At 38.4% G+C, this 17,543-nt stretch overlaps 1 protein-coding gene across 1 annotated transcript in view; it reads right to left on the reverse strand.

The window, feature by feature from the left end:
• Nucleotides 1–17,298, reverse strand: part of PPP2CB (protein phosphatase 2, catalytic subunit, beta isozyme) — a 50,604-nt gene extending 33,306 nt beyond the window's left edge. Inside the window, exons 1-2 of the mRNA XM_006834524.1 lie at nt 17,197–17,298; nt 6,946–6,968 (exon numbers count right to left, since the gene is read on the reverse strand). Of these exons, the coding sequence (XP_006834587.1) occupies nt 6,946–6,968; nt 17,197–17,298 (125 nt within the window). The remainder of the gene's footprint in view (nt 1–6,945; nt 6,969–17,196) is intronic.
• Between the last annotated feature and the right edge of the window lie 245 nt (nt 17,299–17,543).

Genomic DNA, 17,543 nt, shown 5'->3' on the forward strand with positions numbered 1-17,543 from the left:
TATTATTTATAAATCTAAAAAGAGTCAATATATAAAAAGTCACATATTGCTCATTTTCAATGAACTAAACACATTCTTCTACTAATTCTAATCCAACCTTCAACTTCTTCATTCTAAGTTGTTGTTGTTGTTATGTGCCGTTAAGTCGATTCTGACCCATAGCGTCCCTATAGGGTTTCCAAGGAGCAGCTGGTGAGCTTGCAATTCAAACAACTTTGCAGTCTGATGCATTAGCCCACTGCACCAGTTAATAAGTCAAGAACTATTGTTTAATGCCATTGTTTCTGACTCACAGCGACCCTGTATAGGGTTTCTTAGGAGAGGTTAGTGAGTTTGAACTACTGATGTTGCAGTTCAAACTAACCTCTTAGTCCACTGCGTATCCTACAGTGCCACACTGAGTAAGAGGCCCCTAAAGCACAGAATTTATGTGTAAACACTGGCAAGTTAAATGTAGTGACTAAATTCAAGTCCATTAGTATCTCATATATCTGGTAACCTTGCCTAATAAGAAAGCATTCAGAACCAGGAAGAAAATTAGACAGTAACAAGAACAGAAATCTCCTCACCAACCTGTCAGAAGATTCTCTTTTACTTGGTATGTATAGTAAACTAACAACTTGTTTATTTCCAGGCCTATGGGTGTTGCAGGATAATGCAACGGACCACAAAGTCGGCTTGAACCGCAAGGTTCAAACCCACCAGCTGCTCCTTGGAAACCCTATACAGGGTCCCTATGAGTCGGAATCAACTCAGTGGCACTTAACACGACAACATAACAGAAGAGAAGCACAAAACCATGGGAGATAAAGAGGTAAGAACTGGGATTGATATAGATATGCAAACAGTAAATGATATAATCTATCAAAGGAAAGACTTAATATAATTTGTAAACTCAATCAAAACCAGATCCCTAAAATTCATATAAAGACTTAACTAAAGGGCAACCTTAGAATAGTTTAGAATAAAAGGAAAGGATTTCCACTTCCCTGTTATTATTGTAAATAGGCCTATTAATGGCACAAGGACAGAGAACAGAACCTGAGCAAGGGTTAAAGTAATTGTTTGGTTAGGGGAATGCAAGTCCTAAAGGGAAGAACAGAAGAAAAAGGAAGAAAAGTTCTGGCATGTATTCTAAAATTATCTATTTCTAAGTTAAATACACAGTGATTAGAGAACATGGGCTATATACTACTACTCTTGGCATTTTTTAAGACTTGCTTTATGGCATGGTATACTGTTCACCTTCCTAAATGTTCATGCTATGAATGTTTGAGAAACACATACATTTTCTAATAATTGGTATGTATAAAATTTTACAATTCCATTAGGTCAAAACTATTGTTCAAATCTACTATATACTTAATTTTTTGGTTGGTTTACATTCTTCTGAGCAGTGTGAATTTTTCTGTACTGGTGGGCTGTCAATTCCCCAGTGGGTCTAAGTCTTTGCATTATATATTTTGAAACAAATGTTTTCCAATGTAGTTATATGAGATTTTTATAGACTTCCAATCAATTTTATGATGTAACAACCCCTTTGCATCCTTAATAATGCTTTTTTTGGCCTTGAAAGCTGATGCAAAAACTGCGATATCTATTTTCTTTTATTTAACTTTGGTATTACGAATCGGGCTGCGAACCTTAAGGTCAGTGGTTCGAAACTACCAGCCGCTCTGCGGGAGAAAGATGAGGCTTTCTACTCCCGTAAGGATTTACACCCTCGGAAACCCTGTACAGGGTCGCTATGGGTTGGACCCGACTCGAAGGCACTTAACAACAACAACAACAAAAGTCCTGGTGTGGCACTGGACTGCTAATCAAAAGACTGGGAGTTCAAACCCATCAGATGCTCCTCAGAACACCTGTACAAGGGTCGCTATGGGTCAGACCCGACTCGAAGGCACTAACAACAAACAACATTTCTTATTCTATTTACTCTCAGTTTTTATGTTACAGTATACAATAAGAGTCAATATTACCCTTTATGGCAAAATAAAGATGACTAAGTTAAGAATCTTGAGGAGGAAGATATTCTTGTTAAGTGCCATCAAGTTGGTGCCAACCCATATGACCCTGCATAGGGTTTCCAAGGAGCAGCTTGGTGGATTTGAACCACTGACCTTTCAGTTCAAACCAACATTGCAGTTTAATGCTTAACCTACAACACCACACCATGATTATTCTGATTGACCTTAAATTTAACCACATGGAAAAAAGATTGGTCGTTTGAATCCATCCAGAGCTCCTCAGAAAAAAGACAAGGTGATCTATTTCCTAAAGGTAACAAGACACTGAAAACCCTATGGAGTGTAATTCTACTCTGACACATGCGGAGTGACTATGATCTGGACTTAGCAGACGGTTTTGGTTTTGGCTATATTTTGATACCTAGTTACACTACTGGACCAAACAACTCCACTTTTAGACATTTATATTATACATTAAATAATATCTAAACATGTAATTATTTTATGGTGTGGTGCTGTGGTGCTAGTCTGCAAAGTCAGTTTGAACCGCAAAGTGGTTGGTTCAAGCTCACCAGCCACTCCTGAGAAACCCTATGCAGGGTCACTATAGGTTGGTACCAACTCAATGGCACTTAACAACAACATTCAGTGGGTATTTATAGTTTCTGATTTTTTTCTTTTAAAAGCAAGCATCCTTGTACTTGTAGTTATACACATTTGTTGCAGCTAGTGAGCTTGAATTGCCGACCTTGTGAATCAAACCAACTTTGCTGCAGTCTAGTGTGTTAACCCATAACGCCACACCAGGACTTCACTGAATAGCTAGAAAAAAAAAATAAAAGCATAAACTCAGAATCCTATATTAAACTGTCATTAAGAATGTATGAAGGAGCTCTGGTAGCATAGTGGTTGCGAATCAGGATGTGAACCGCAAGGTCAGCAGTTCGAAACTACCAGCTATTCTGCAGTAGTTTCTGCTCCTGTAAAGGTTTACAGCCTTGGAAACCCTGTACAGGGTTGCTATGAGTCAGAACTGACTCCACAGCACACAGCCAAGAATGTTATGAGAACGGTGGCTCTGTAGGATAAGCACTTGACTGCAAACCACAAGGTGGGCAGTTAGAGTTCATAAGCTGCTCCGCAGGAGAAAAGACAAAACTTTCTGCTCCCACAAAGATTTACAGCCTCAGGAACCCCACACAGGAACTCTAAGAATACAGTCCACTCGACGGCACTTAAAACAAAAGAATGTTATAAAAGCATACTGGATAAGTTGTAGCTAATAAGTGCTATTGAGTTGATTCTGACTCATAGAGATCCTATACATGGGTTTCTCAGGAGCAGCTGGTGGATTTGAACTGTCGATCTTGAGGTTCAAACCTACCTTATAGTCTAGTGCTTTTAAAAGGTATTTAATATGTAAATGAAAAAGGTTAAGTCACAGTATTACAGGATCACCTATTTAATAAGAGTTCCACAACAAAAAGTTGCTATAAAAATGTCTTGGAATGATCACACTAGAATTAAAATCTTCAAACAGCTGGTCTAAATCACATAGGAAAAGAACTAATAATAAAAATCCTAATGTAAGAAACCTATTTATAGTACTTAAATCCTAGTCATAAGGTCTCTACAGTAAACAACAACATAATAGCAACAAATGTACAAATTAGAAACATTATTGTGTCACTTACTTAGCAAGCGTCAAGTAATTTGCTTCTCAAGTTAATGGAAACCAATATTTTAAAAAATCAGATAGAGTCTTCAGGTAACTGACATTAGTAATAAAAAAGTTAATTTTATGTAAAAATCCACTAAAGGAAGTGTTACTAAAATATAGAGAAAAGGCAGTAAGTGGACACAGGTGGCAGTGGGTAAAACATTGGGTTACAAATCTCAAGGTTGGCAGTTTGAGCCCACCAGCTATTCTGTGGGGGGAAGATGTGGCAGTCTGTTTCCATAAAACTGAGTCTCGGCAATCTTACGGAGCAGTTCTACTCTGTCCTTTGGGATGACTATGAGTCAGAATCAACTTGATGGCAGTGGGTTTGGTTTTAAGTGGATGATAGTTAACAGTTTATTTAACTACTCATTTTGAAGTACTACATACACACAGAGCAATCGCTTGACACATCAAAATATTCCTCAAGAGTTAATGTACAAGGGGCTTCAAAATGTTCATGGAAAAATGGAATGAAAAGATTCCAGGGCAATTAAATTCCTCTGTAAGGTTCTCAAGAATAACTAGTTGATTTCCTTGATCTAGGTTATTTTCTTCTTTTATCCCCTTTCAGGAAAAGAAATACACATGTCCTTAAATGTTTGTGGCCTAGGCAGCTGTAAGCAATTATTGATACAAAAGTGCTTGAGAATATAAAGCTCTGAATTAATAAACTTTTGTTTAGATTGTTAAATGGACTAAAGCTTTAAACAATTTTTACACCAACTGACTAAAAAATATAATTTAATGCCTCTCTGCTTCTCTATATAAAAATAAAAAGTTAATTTTAAATGTATGTAAAGAGATTTTCTGTATTTTTTCATGTACAAAGTGACACTTCAAAAAGTTCAAGGAGTATGGAATCAAAAGATAACAGGATTTTCCCATGAACTTTTTAAAGTTTTTATTGTGATTTGAGTGATAGTTTACATGGGAGAGCATCAGTTTTACACGCATCGTTTCATTGTAATGCTAACAATCTCTTCTGTGCACCATAATTCAACAGTATTTGCTTCTATTCCCTTTTTTTGGGGGGGGGGTGTACACAAAAACACTCAAGTATATGTAATAATTTAAGTTTTGAAACCCCCTCATCATACTTCAAACAAAAAAGATTGTTTGCAGAAAGAAATATGTGAATCCAGCTATATTCTATTAAGCTGGATATTAAAGAGATTTGCAAAAAATACCAGAGTGTCACTCTATACTAATCTAAAGGAAATAGTTTTTCAATTAAAAAAATTTATGTTCACATGTAATGAACGGATTTTAAGCTTTTTTTTTTTAAATCCTGTTTCAATTTCCAATATAGTTAAAAAACAAAACAAAACCAAAAAAAAAAAAAAAACCTACACAAAAAACAAGATATAACAGACACAAACAAACCTCTTTAGGGATCTCAATAATTTTTAAAGGTATAAACAGGTCAGGAGACAAAAAGCTTGAAAAGTGCTATATTATCTGCTCTGCTGACTTAAATGGAACATGAAACAGAAACTACATTTAGAGTAAGTGGGTTCACAATTCTTTTATTCTATTCACTCTAACTTGTTTCTAGCACTAGTTTTCTGTTATACTAATTAAGAGTCTTGATTTCATAGTGAAAACTTGTATACACATTGTAGGAAATCACAGGTTACTCTATCTTCAGAGTAACTTATTGGATGCATTAAAACCTGGACTTTTACAAACAAAGTAGTCCATATTTTTTCTTCTCCTTGCCTATAATGTTAGAATGAGATTACATGTACCATAAGTCTTCCAGAAAACAAGCTATACTTCTAGTTTTAATTGTGTAATCTTAACACAAGTTATCTATGCATCCTAGTCTTTTCATTTAAACTAGTTATCCATGAGTGCTGGTGTTGTGCTGTCAGTTAATGCGCTGGACTGAAAAGTCGGTTTGAACCGCAAGATCGGTGGTTCAAACTCACCAGATGCTCCTCAGAAACCCTACAGAGGGTGGCTATGAGTCAGACCAACTTGATCACACTTAACAACAACATTCATGAGCCTATAATTCTAAAGTGCATCTGATCTAAGCCATGGTATTTTCTGGCAGCACAGTGTTTATGAGTTGGGCTGTGAACCTCAAGGTCAGCAGTTTGAAACCACCAGCTGTTCCATGGGAGAAAGATGAGGTGTTCTGCTCCCGTAAAGGTTTATAGCCTCAGAAATTCTATGCAGGGCCGCTGTAAGTCTGAACCAATTCCATGGCATACCACCACTACCACACTTTCTTCAGGTTCCTGGATCACCAACTTATACAGTAATCTAATTTGCCACCAGGAAAACAATGTGTTAGATCGGCCAATGTGTCCTGTTCACCTGACATTTATGATTCTCCAAGAAAAAATGTCAGACTACCCCAAGACTACCCTAGGTTCAGAAATTCATGAGGAAGACTCACAGGACTCATTATGTATGTAGTCAGATTCACAATTATGAATTATTACAGTGAAAGGACACAAAGTAAAACCAGCAAAAGGAGAAGAAGGTACATGGGACAAAGTCCTGAGAAAACCAGGCACAAGAAGTCCTCTTCCAGTGGAGTCCCATTAAGACGTGCTTAATTCCTCAGGCAAGGCCTCTAGACACAAGTGCCCAAGGTTTTTTCGTTGGATGCTGATCACATAGGTACCCTCTGTTTACCAAGTTCTGAAATTCTAAACTTCTAAAAGGAAAAGTAGATGTTCATTTCAGCATAAACCATATTTCTGCATAAAAAAATTAGGCATAGTGAGCCACTATCATGAGAGAATGGTGGGAATTCCTCTTGAAATCCAGATGCTAATCCAGGGTTAACCTTGCAAACTGGCATTTCTAAGGATAACAGTCTCAGGCCTGCTATGTTAACCTCTTTCTTCAAACCTTGTGATTCTACATGTATTTCTCATGATTATTTTTTAATGTGATTTAGATAAAATCTAATTATTCCTGGGACACACACAAGACCAAGTTTAAATCTATAGTATGAAGAACTGTGGTGAAGGTAAATGACAGATACATTCAGGTAATTCACGAAGGCATAGAATAGATGCACGGTCAATACTGCATGTAATAAGATGAGCTCTACTTTTGGCAGGTTTCCTATAAAGAAATATTAACAATTAGAGTAAGCCATCAAATAATATTTCTCAAACTTCAATCTGAATTTTTACAGCGGAGCACACAGGATGCTTTTCAAAATGTAGATTCTTGGGCCTACAGAAGATAGAGTCGAGTTAATCCGTCACCTGGATTGAGTCAAGGCACCTGAATAACTCCATTTCCCCAACCTCCAATGTGATTTTTGTGAAAGCTTAAAGTTTAATTAGAAAAGATGGATAATTTTGACTATATTAAAATGCTAAAACTTGTATAGTAAGTTATAAAAATAAAATTAGAATAATATTTTTAAACTGACAACTGGCTTTTTTCACTATTAACAGTTTACAGAGCAGTAACAAGACAATTTGTCACTAAATTAAACAAAACACGCAGTTCAAGTTCAAGTCACAGAAAAATTTCACACAACCCATTCACCTATTTATGATTTATTCAAATTTTCCCCATGCAAAATTTAATATGGAATAAAAATCCTTTCAGCTTACAAAAGTAAATTATATTATGAAGAATCTGACAGTTCTCTACTAAACTAAAAACAGCTCATCACTCTCCCCTTCTCCTGTCTTTTCTATCAAAAATCACTGCCTGACATTATTACATCTGTTTACCATCTGTTTCCTCTTCTGTTCATAGCTGAATCTCCAGAAATTTGAACACATGGGAGCGGAACTAAAATATGGTACATACATGATGTAAATGCATAGCAGCAGCATTTATTTGACCAAGTGCCTCTTTTGCTATTAAAGCAAAGACAAGATTGCTAACCCAATTCTGAGCGCTCCTTATCCCGGACGTAAGTATTGTGTGAGAATGTTTTTAAGGTAGATAAAACTTTATCATTATTTTATTCTCCATAAAATGGGAAAATACAAAAATTTAGCTACAGCCTACACATATCTTACACATTAAAAAATAAAACAAAACTCTGATAAAAAAGTCAGTCCAAATAAAGTTTCTTCAAAGACTGAGTAGGCTGAGAAATTTGATTCTAACTCCTCCACCATTCTCAGAATGAAATTATTGTCTTGGTGAAAAAACATTCACTGAATAAACATTTAATGGCTATTTGCACTTTTGGTTATAACAATTCATAGTGCTATTAGACTACAGTATTACACCAGGATTTTCAATTGTCTCATATGCATGCGAAAGTTGGACAATGAATAAGGAAGACCGTTAAAGCACTGATGCATTTGCACTATGGTATTGGAGAATACGGAAAGTGCCATGGACTGCCAGAAGACAAGCAAATCTTTGTTGGAAGAAGCACAACCAGAATGCTCCTTGGAAGCCAGAAGGGCCAGACTTTGTTTCTCAGATTTAGGACGTGTTATCAGGAGGAACTAGTAGTCACTAGAGAAGGACATCGTGCTTGGTAAAGTGGAGGGTCAGCAAAAAGAGGAAGACCCACCAATGAGATGGATTAGTACAGTGGCAGCAGCAGTGGGTTCAAACATGACAATTGAAAGGATGGTGCAGGACCAGACAGTGTTTCATTCTGTTGTGCATAGGGTCAATATAAGTTGGAACAGGTTCAATGGCACCCAACAACAACTAACTACAGTACAAATCAATAATCTCTAAAATGCACCTCAAGATTATCTCTTAATTCTTACGTTCACAAAAGTATCTCAATCAAAGGATAGTTTACAATGGACAATAAAGTGCTTCAATAATAAAGAAACAGCAGTAACCCTAGTTTAAGACTGATCTCTTCTATTTCCCAGAAAGGTAACAGAACTTGCCAGGTTTATCACACTTAGACTTGTAAAAGGAATAGACAGAAGTATTAGACAGCATTTGGTCATTAGTAAATGGATAGTATGTTAACTTCACAGGGGTGAGATTAAATTTATGTTTTGCTATAGGTACGAGGGAGTTCTGGTGTGGTGCTGTAGGATAAACACTGGACTGCTGTGACGTCAGCAGTTCAAAACCGTCAGTTGCTCCTAGGGTCACTATGAGTGGGAACCAACTCAACAACAACAGCACAGTTCAGTTACCAGGATAAGTAAAAAAGTACTGCTACTAGGGTTCTAGTTCATACATGCACACGTTTACACCAAATAAAACATGTTGAGACATGTCTCTGTGATCGGTGCAAGGCTGTAGACAAGTTCTCTCAGTAATACACTTGTACTAGCTTCCTAAGGGAACCTTCAAAGAAAAAGGTTAAATCAAAACAGTGGCTTTCAAAGGTATCTATTAGGCCAGTTCAACTGAAGGCAGAGAGAGGTCAGCTCAGAAGGTTATGGGGGCTGTTTTTTTGGAATTCCAAAGGGATCATATTTTGATAGATTTTCTACAAAATCACAGGACAATCTGGGGGCTTATTAGGAAGAAGTTTTAAGAACATATCAAGTACATTTTCTCCCTCATAACACTGTACCTGCTCAATCTTCGAGGGTAACAGGGCTATGAAAATTTCACTGGGAAACCTTACCCCATCTACTCTATCTATAACCCTGATGATGCCCCTTCAGATGTTTTTTTTGTTTACTGAACTCAGAGAACATTTCAATGCATGATTTATGACCTTTGAGGATGCCAAAACTGGGAAGGGTTAGAGAGATGCAAACACCATCTTTAGAAGTGTATAGATCTAAATGGAGGATATGCTGAGAAACAGTTACTTCACATTAGTATTTTTGTTTAAGAAAGCTATGATTTTGCTGCAATACTTTTTGATTTAGCCTCATACTTAAAAAAACAAACAAAAAAGGCTTAGGCAAACAGCTCAAAGAAAAGAAAAAATCCTATTTAATCTAACATTCAAATTTCTCATGTACATTAGTAAATTATGCTTATGATTTTTTAAAAGGCCATTCTTCCTAGAAAAAAATTAACTTAGAAAAAACTAAAATTTAGGAAAATAAATTAATTTTATCTTCAATTTCTGGCATTTTGGTTTTCTTTCACCAAAGGACTTTATTCACCAAGTTCTTCATATTTGTCCTGAAGAAAGGAAAAATTTCTTCCAAGATCTTCAGATCAGAAAACACATTATGTTTCAAATGAAACCACTGTGTATGAAAAAAAATCATTATAATGTAAATACCTTCTTGCCACACTGTACAAAGGAGAAATGAATCAGTTTCAAAGTCTGCTTTATAGTCATCAGTACTAGTTCATGGTAGTCCAATTTGGTTTTTCTTTCCTGTCCACTATGAGAGACTGACTTATTGTACAGGTATAAAAAAATGATTGTGTTCAGTCAACAGAACTGAGTTTTAACTTCATATTCCACTGTAATCATGTCATTCCTTGATATAGTAAGAAAGGAGGTACTTTTTAATAAGACTCTATTTTAAAATATAAGTCAAGGATCTACCAAGATCAGCATTAAACTTTGTTTGGTGGTGTTGCTGCTGTTAAGTGTCGTGTTAATTCCAACTCATAGTGAGCCCTGTAGAGAGTTTCTGAGGAACAACTGGTGGGTTTGAAGCTCTGACCTTATGATCAGTGGTCCAGTACTTACCCCACAGTGCCACACCAGCACTCCCAACTTTGTTTAAAGAGATGTTAACCACTACACCTCCCTCTAGTTCCAAACTTTTCCATCACCACTACAAGAAACCCTGTACTCACTAAGCAATTATTCCCTGCTCCATTCAGTCCCTGGAGCCAATCTGCTTCCTGTCTGTAACTTGAATATGTCATATAAATGCAATTACACGTTTAAAAAACATTGTCTGCTTCTTTCTCTTACAACACTGTTTTCTTGGTTCACCCCCACTGTAGCATGCATCAATGATTCTTTTTTTTAAATAGCTGAACATTCCCTTGTACGGATATATTACAATTTTGTGATCCATTCACCACACCTCTGCCAATATATATATAAAAATAAATAAAATAGTTATCTGGTTGGTGTGAAGTGGTATCTCACTATGGTGCTGGATTTGCATTTTCCTAGAAGGAGCTCTGGTAGCATAGTGGTTACAAATCGGGCTGCTAACCTCAAGGTCGGCAGTTCGAAACTACCAGTGGTTCCGCGGCAGAAAGATGAGGCAGTCTGCTCCCATAAAGATCTGTAGTCTTAGAAACCCTGTGTAGGGTCACTATGAGTCGGAACCAACTACATGGTACTTAACAACAACAACAGTATTTATATAAGGAGCTCTGGTAGTGTAGTGGTTACGAATCGGGCTGCAAATTTCACGGTCAGCAGTTCAAAACTACCAGCTGTTCCACGGGAGAAAAATGAAGCTTTCTGCTCCCGTAAAGATTTACAGCCTCAGAAACCCTGTATAGGGTCATTATGAGTCAGAACCGACTCCACGGCACATAACAACAACAACGGTATTTATATGGAGTCCTTCTGTAGCACTGTGGGTTAATGTGCCAGACTGCAAAGCTGTTTGAATTGTAAGAAGGGCGGTTCAAGCTCACCAGCTGCTCCTTGGAAACCCTATACAGGGTTGCTATGGGTCAGAATCGACTTGACGGCACTTAACAACAACAACAGTATTTATACTGGAGTACTGGTGTGGTGGTGTAGAATAACCACTGTACTGAAAACATCAAGGTTGGCTGTTCAAACCCACCATCTACTCCTTGGAAACCCTATACAGGGTAAGTCGGACTCACTTGACGGCCCTCAACAACAAAAACATTATCAAAGAGGAATTAAGATTCTTTCACGTGGAGTCTTGATGTGATGCTGTAGGATAAGCAATGGACTAAAACCAGTAAGGTTGGCTGTTCAAACCCACCAACTGCTACTTGGAAACCTTAATAGGGTTGCTATAATTCAAAATGGACTCCAGGACACTAAGCAACACCAAAGACTAATGATATTGTGTATCTCTTCATGTACTTATTTCACTATATTTCTTCTTAGGGAAATAAATTATTTGCCCATTTAAAAAATTGGGCTGTCTTTTTGCTGCTGAGTTTTAAAACTTCATTGTCCATGTGGGATACTAGACTGCTATAAGATATAAGATTTGTAAATATTTTCTCCCTTTCTACAGGTGGGTGTAGTGCTACTGTAATAGACACACCACAAATGGGTGGCTTTAAAGAACAATGTATTTTCTCATAGCTTAGGAGGCTGGAAGTCTGATTCAGAGCACTAGCTATAGGGGAAGGCCTGGAGTCAAACAATATTTTACTTGGTTGTGCAATGACAGCTAAAAACATCATTAAGTTGGCTTCTGGCATTCAGGAATTCAGTAAACTATTTCACAATAAAAACGAAGTAAACAACTTTAAGATACTCTTCTTATGTCAAGAGTGAAGTCATAGGCCCAGAAACATCCATTAATCTAATATAAAACTTACACATTCATACTCCAACGAAAGCCTCAAAATAGGCATTTTATAGTTATCAGTATATGTCAGCACAGAAACAAACTACATTTCCCTCCCCATCGAGAATATCACCACCAAGGCACTTCAGTTATAAGACAATGATAGCAGGTCAAAAACCTAAAATTTATACTCTGCCTGAAACCTTACCAAGAGTTAATATAGTTTCAGTCACAGAATGTTCTGAACAGCCTTCGACTGGCTCTCTGGGCACATGATCTTATAATTACTAAGTACAAAGCTGTTGCAGGAATGCACTGCAGAAGCAATTTCTCTACACACATTTAGTTCAAAAGGTGAAATGCTAATTTAAGTTTGTGTTAAGAAACACTCTTCTCAGAAGATATACTTGACTATTTTATGTAAATAATTAGGAGCCCTGGATGGTGTTAAGTGCCACTGAATGGATTCTAGTTCATAACGATCCTGTATAGTGTTTCTGAGAAGCAGCTGATGGGTTTGAACCTTGTGGTTTGCAGTCCACTGCTGATCCTACAGCACTAACACCAGGATTGTCATGAACATATGTTGTTGCTAAGTGCTGTCAAGTTGTTTCTGACCCATAGTGACACCGTACAGGGTTTCTGAGGAGCAGCTGGTGAGCTTGAACCAGGAGTCCCGGTAGCATAGTGGACTGCAAGCTGGGCTGCTAACAGCAAGGTAAGTAGTTCAAATCTACCAGTCACTCTGCAGGAGAAAGATGAGGCTTTCTGCGCCCATAAAGATCTACAGCCAAACCCTATACAGAGTTGCTATGAGTCCAAACAGACACAGTAGCACACAACCACCATTACCACCACCTCAAAATAGGTACTTCGCTAGTCTTGGTTACAGCTGATTTCTTCATTTCTCAGGCAAGCTGAGTTAAAAATTTAAAGTTAATGGTAAATCAATACCACAGTGATGAAAATTCCTTAAAAAGTAATTTTCAATAGACTTGTATTTTCAATATCGTTGTTGTTGTTAAATGACTTCAAATTGGTTCCAACTCATAGCAACCACATATAGGGTTTCCGAGGAATAGCTAGTGAGTTTGAACTGTTGACCTTGCAGTTCAAACCGACCTTGAGGTTGAGTGCTTATCCTATAGTGTCACACCAGGACTCTAGTATATTTCCAATACAGTACAAAAAATTAAAAACAAAACAAACTAAAGTAAAATCTAGTAGAAAGGAATTTTAAAAAAAGGATTTATAGTTCATTTTACCCCCCACCCTCCCACCCCACCCCCTGCCTTTATATTTTTTTCCAAGATATTTGTCATTCTTGACCAGGATGAGAACAGCAATTACTAAGTTAGGAGTAAAGTCACTTCCATAATTGCTACTAACCCCAATACTTTGGACTTTAGATATAAGAATCACTAAACATACTGTTTTTCAGAGCTTCACAAGTAGCGTAGTGGTTACAAATCGGGCTGCGAACGGCAAGGTCAGCGGTTCGAAACTACCAGCTGTTTCGTGGGAGAAAGATGAGGCTTTCTGCTCCCGTAAAGATTTACAGCCTCGGAAACCCTGTACAGGATCACTATGAGTCAGAACACCGACTCCACGGCACATAACAACAGCATTTAATAACAGTAACAACAAAGCTATACTATAGGATCTCTGGTGGCACTGTAGGGTAGGCACTGGACTGCTAACCACAGGGTTAGAAGTTCAAATTCATCAACTGCTAGACAGGAGAAAGATGAGGCTATCTGCTCCTGTAAAGATGTACAGCCTCAGAAACCTGATGGCTTTGAGCTACAATCACCTCCATGGCAGTGGGTTTGGTTTTTGGTGAATTTATAGTTTTTCTCTTGAAAAACTTTCATCACAGGGAAGTTTTGATATATTTACATTTATTTTGTATTTCTTTCCAAAAGAAAATGAGATGAAATTTAAAACAAAAAAGCGGTTTTTATCTTTTTTTTTTTTTTATTTAGCAGTACTGTACATGGGTAGTATCTTACTTAATACAATCAATCCAGATGATAGGTAATATTATTCCTGTCTTACAAGTAAGGAATCAGAAATGAAAAGAAACTGGCAGATAGTTGTGGAGCCAGGGTTTGAATTTAGATTACAAAAGGTCCTTTTACAGACTCTACTTATCAGGAACAAGGAGGATGGGGGTAGGGATATGAAATGGAACTACAGATGTATACCACAAACAACACCATAGCTGCTAGAAGACTGTAAAACTAAGTATTGTTCAAAAGCAGGAATTTCATTCACCTCTCCATCTATGGGGGAAACAAACAAACCGGTAGCCAGTGAGTCAATTTTAAATCATGCCAATACCGTGTCAATTCGTCAAAACAAAAACTGACATGGGCAGAAAACAAAAATCAATGGTTGGAAATCTTCACTTACAAATTCACCTTTTGTGAATAAGTACAATATCCAAAGAAAAAAGTGGGCAAGAAAAAGTACAAGATATAAACTTAAGACAGAAAGTGGAATTTTTTTTTTTTTAAGTATAAGCTACAAGCTTAAACATATCAATTATGTGGGAGTTCAATCTATTTGGAAGCTTAAATAAAAATATTATCTCTTGATATATATAGAAAGCTTCCTCAAACCCTACATAGGGTCGTTATAAGTCCAAAACAAATCAACAGCACTTAGCAACAGCTACAACTTACAGAAATAAATTCTATTAAAAAAAAAAAAAAAGTTATGTAAAGACCTTGGACAACATGATTCCATTTGTTCAAAAGAACACTGCTGTTGTTAAATGCTGTCAAGTCGGTTCCAACTCATTTGTTATGTTGTTAGGTGCCACTGAGCTGGTACTGACTCATAGTGACATATGCACAACAGAAGGAAACACTGCCTGATGTTGGGTCAACCTCACAATCATTGTTACTTTGAGCCTATTGATGCTGCCACTGTGCCAATCCATCTCACTGGGGTCTTCCTCTTTTTCTTTGACCCTCCACTTTACCAGACATGATATCCTTCTCCAGGGAATGGTCCCTCCTGACAATATGTCCAAAGTATGAGAGATGAAGCCTGGTCATCCTGGCTTCCAAGGAGCACCCTGGCTTTACTTCTTCCAACAAAGATTAATTCTTTTGGCAGCCCATGGCACTTTCAATATTCTTCTCCAACACCCTAACTCAAATGCATCAATTCTTCTACGGTCTTCCTTATTCATTGTCCAACTTTCACATGCATATGTGGTTATTGAAAATACCATGGCTTGCATCAGGCACACCTTCGACCTAAAACGGAAATCCTTGCTCTTCAACACTTTAAAGAGATTTTGTGCAGATTTGCCCAGTGCAATACATCATTTGATTTCTTGACTACTGCTTGAGTACTGATGCTTGATACAAGCAAAATGAAGTCAGTGACAATTTCAATCTTTTCTCCATTTATATGGATGTTATTTATTGGTCCAACTCATAGTGACCCTGTACAGGGTTTCCAAAAAGTGGTTGGTAGGTTTGAACTACTGACCTTGTGGTTAGCAGCACAGTGCTTATTCTACAGTTTCACAACAGGAGTTCACTAACCTTATTTTAAAACACTACTTTAACTTAATATTTCTCTATCCCAAAATAAGCTGTATAATTTGAAGAATGCCCTATTAGTTTGTTGTTAAGTGCCATCAAATTGGTTCTGATTCATAGCGACCCTGAAGAGGGTTTACCGGTAGTTGCTAGTGAGCCTGAACCACCGACCTTGTGGTTCAAACTGACCCTACAGTCCAGTGCATTATCCTGCAGCGCCATGCCAGGACTCTGCCCTATTAGTAGTAAGACTGACAAAATTCTTCCTGCTTCAGTGCATTTTTGGGGCACCATTATGTGTGGCACGGTGGGCTAATGTGCCAGACTGCAAAGCTGTCTGAACTACAAGGTTGGCGGTTCAAGCTCACCAGCTGCTCCTCGGAAACCCTATACAGGGTTGCTATGAGTCGGGATCGACTCGACTGCACTTAACAACAACAAACTATTATTACGGAGTCCCTGGTGTGGTGCTGCAGGATAATGCACTGGACTGTAATATCGGTTTGAATTGCAAAGTTGGTGGTTAAACTCAGGAGCTGCTCATCCAAAACCCTATAGAGAGTCGCTATTGGTTGGAACCAACTTGACAGCCCTTAACAACGTTTTATTATTATGTTCAATAAAATCTCATAAAGTATGTTTTTTTAAAGGTCTACAAAATCACTGTTAAAGTAAAAAAATATAACGCTTTTTTTCATGGATTTTAAATGGAGTATTTTATCAAGAAAACGTGAAAATTAGACTATTTAGTCTGTAAGATACAAAAAGTGACTAAGAAAGCCTTGGATTTAAAGTACATAACATGGAGATACTGAAATAATGTCAGTGGTTATGAAAACAATGGACAGAATTCAGAAAGCTGTCCATGACCACACAATCAGAAACTCTGTATACAGTTGAACATATGGATGTTATTATTTCTTGAATGGGGGGGGGGGGATCCCTTTATACATAATAAAGACAGAAACGACTTAGTGAGAAGTACGGTCCTGCACTGACGCTTGAGCCTTGATGTCTTGTTTCTGAAAACCAACATTTTACTTCCAAGAATCATTCTTTCATTCTTAACGCAGTTACCATCGGTTTAGCCCAAAGGCAATCTCTATTTTAAAAACCGCTTTGTCATCACAACCACCTCTGTACAAATACTAGGCGCATTCCCCCCATTCGCCTAAAACATTCTACATTTTAAACATTAACAACATTCAGATTGTTTTCCACGCACTTTCAAGGAAGGAACTGAATTCGACGAATTTCTGGGCATTCTAATGTGCTACTACTGCTAGTCCATATGTCAAATGCTGGAATGCCATGAACTGCCCAGAACTCCAGACGACCCCAATCAAACCTGGGGCGTGGATTCCCGAAGCCACGTTTCCCTTAGCGCCAGTAAGTCCAGCTGGGGGTGTGAGGCCCTGGAATGGCCTGGCTGAGTCTAGGCTGGAAGTCGGAAATTGAGACGCAGGCCTGCGGGCCCCCTCGACAGGGTGTGGAAGGCCCAAGGGACAGACAGACCGGGAGAGGGGCCGCCGCTGCCCTCCCCACCCAGCCCAGTGCCCCATTTCTCGCCTTCCCTCTCTTACCTTTTCGCACAGTGTCCGCACTTGGTTCTCGTTCAGTTGTTTACACTCATTCAGCTGCTCGACCCACTGGTCCAGCTCCTTGGTGAACACCTTGTCCTCCATGGCGGCACGATCCCCTTCCCTGTCGATTCCCGCCCCCCCCCCACCCACCCCTACCCGGAGCGCGGCTCCCTTTTTCCACTGCCGACACCACCGCCAGTTCCCGGCGGGAGAAGAAGGAGGCTGGCTGCGCAGCTGCGGGCCACGCGGCCCGCCTAAACCTCGCGGGCAGCTCTGTGTGCACGGCCTCGGGAAGACCCCCGCCCGCCTTTCCCCGCTCCTTGGTTGCGAACCCTGGGAGTCGGTAA

This window comes from Chrysochloris asiatica, unplaced genomic scaffold, assembly GCF_000296735.1.
Source record: "Chrysochloris asiatica unplaced genomic scaffold, ChrAsi1.0 scaffold00011, whole genome shotgun sequence".
Classification (NCBI taxonomy): domain Eukaryota; kingdom Metazoa; phylum Chordata; class Mammalia; order Afrosoricida; family Chrysochloridae; genus Chrysochloris; species Chrysochloris asiatica.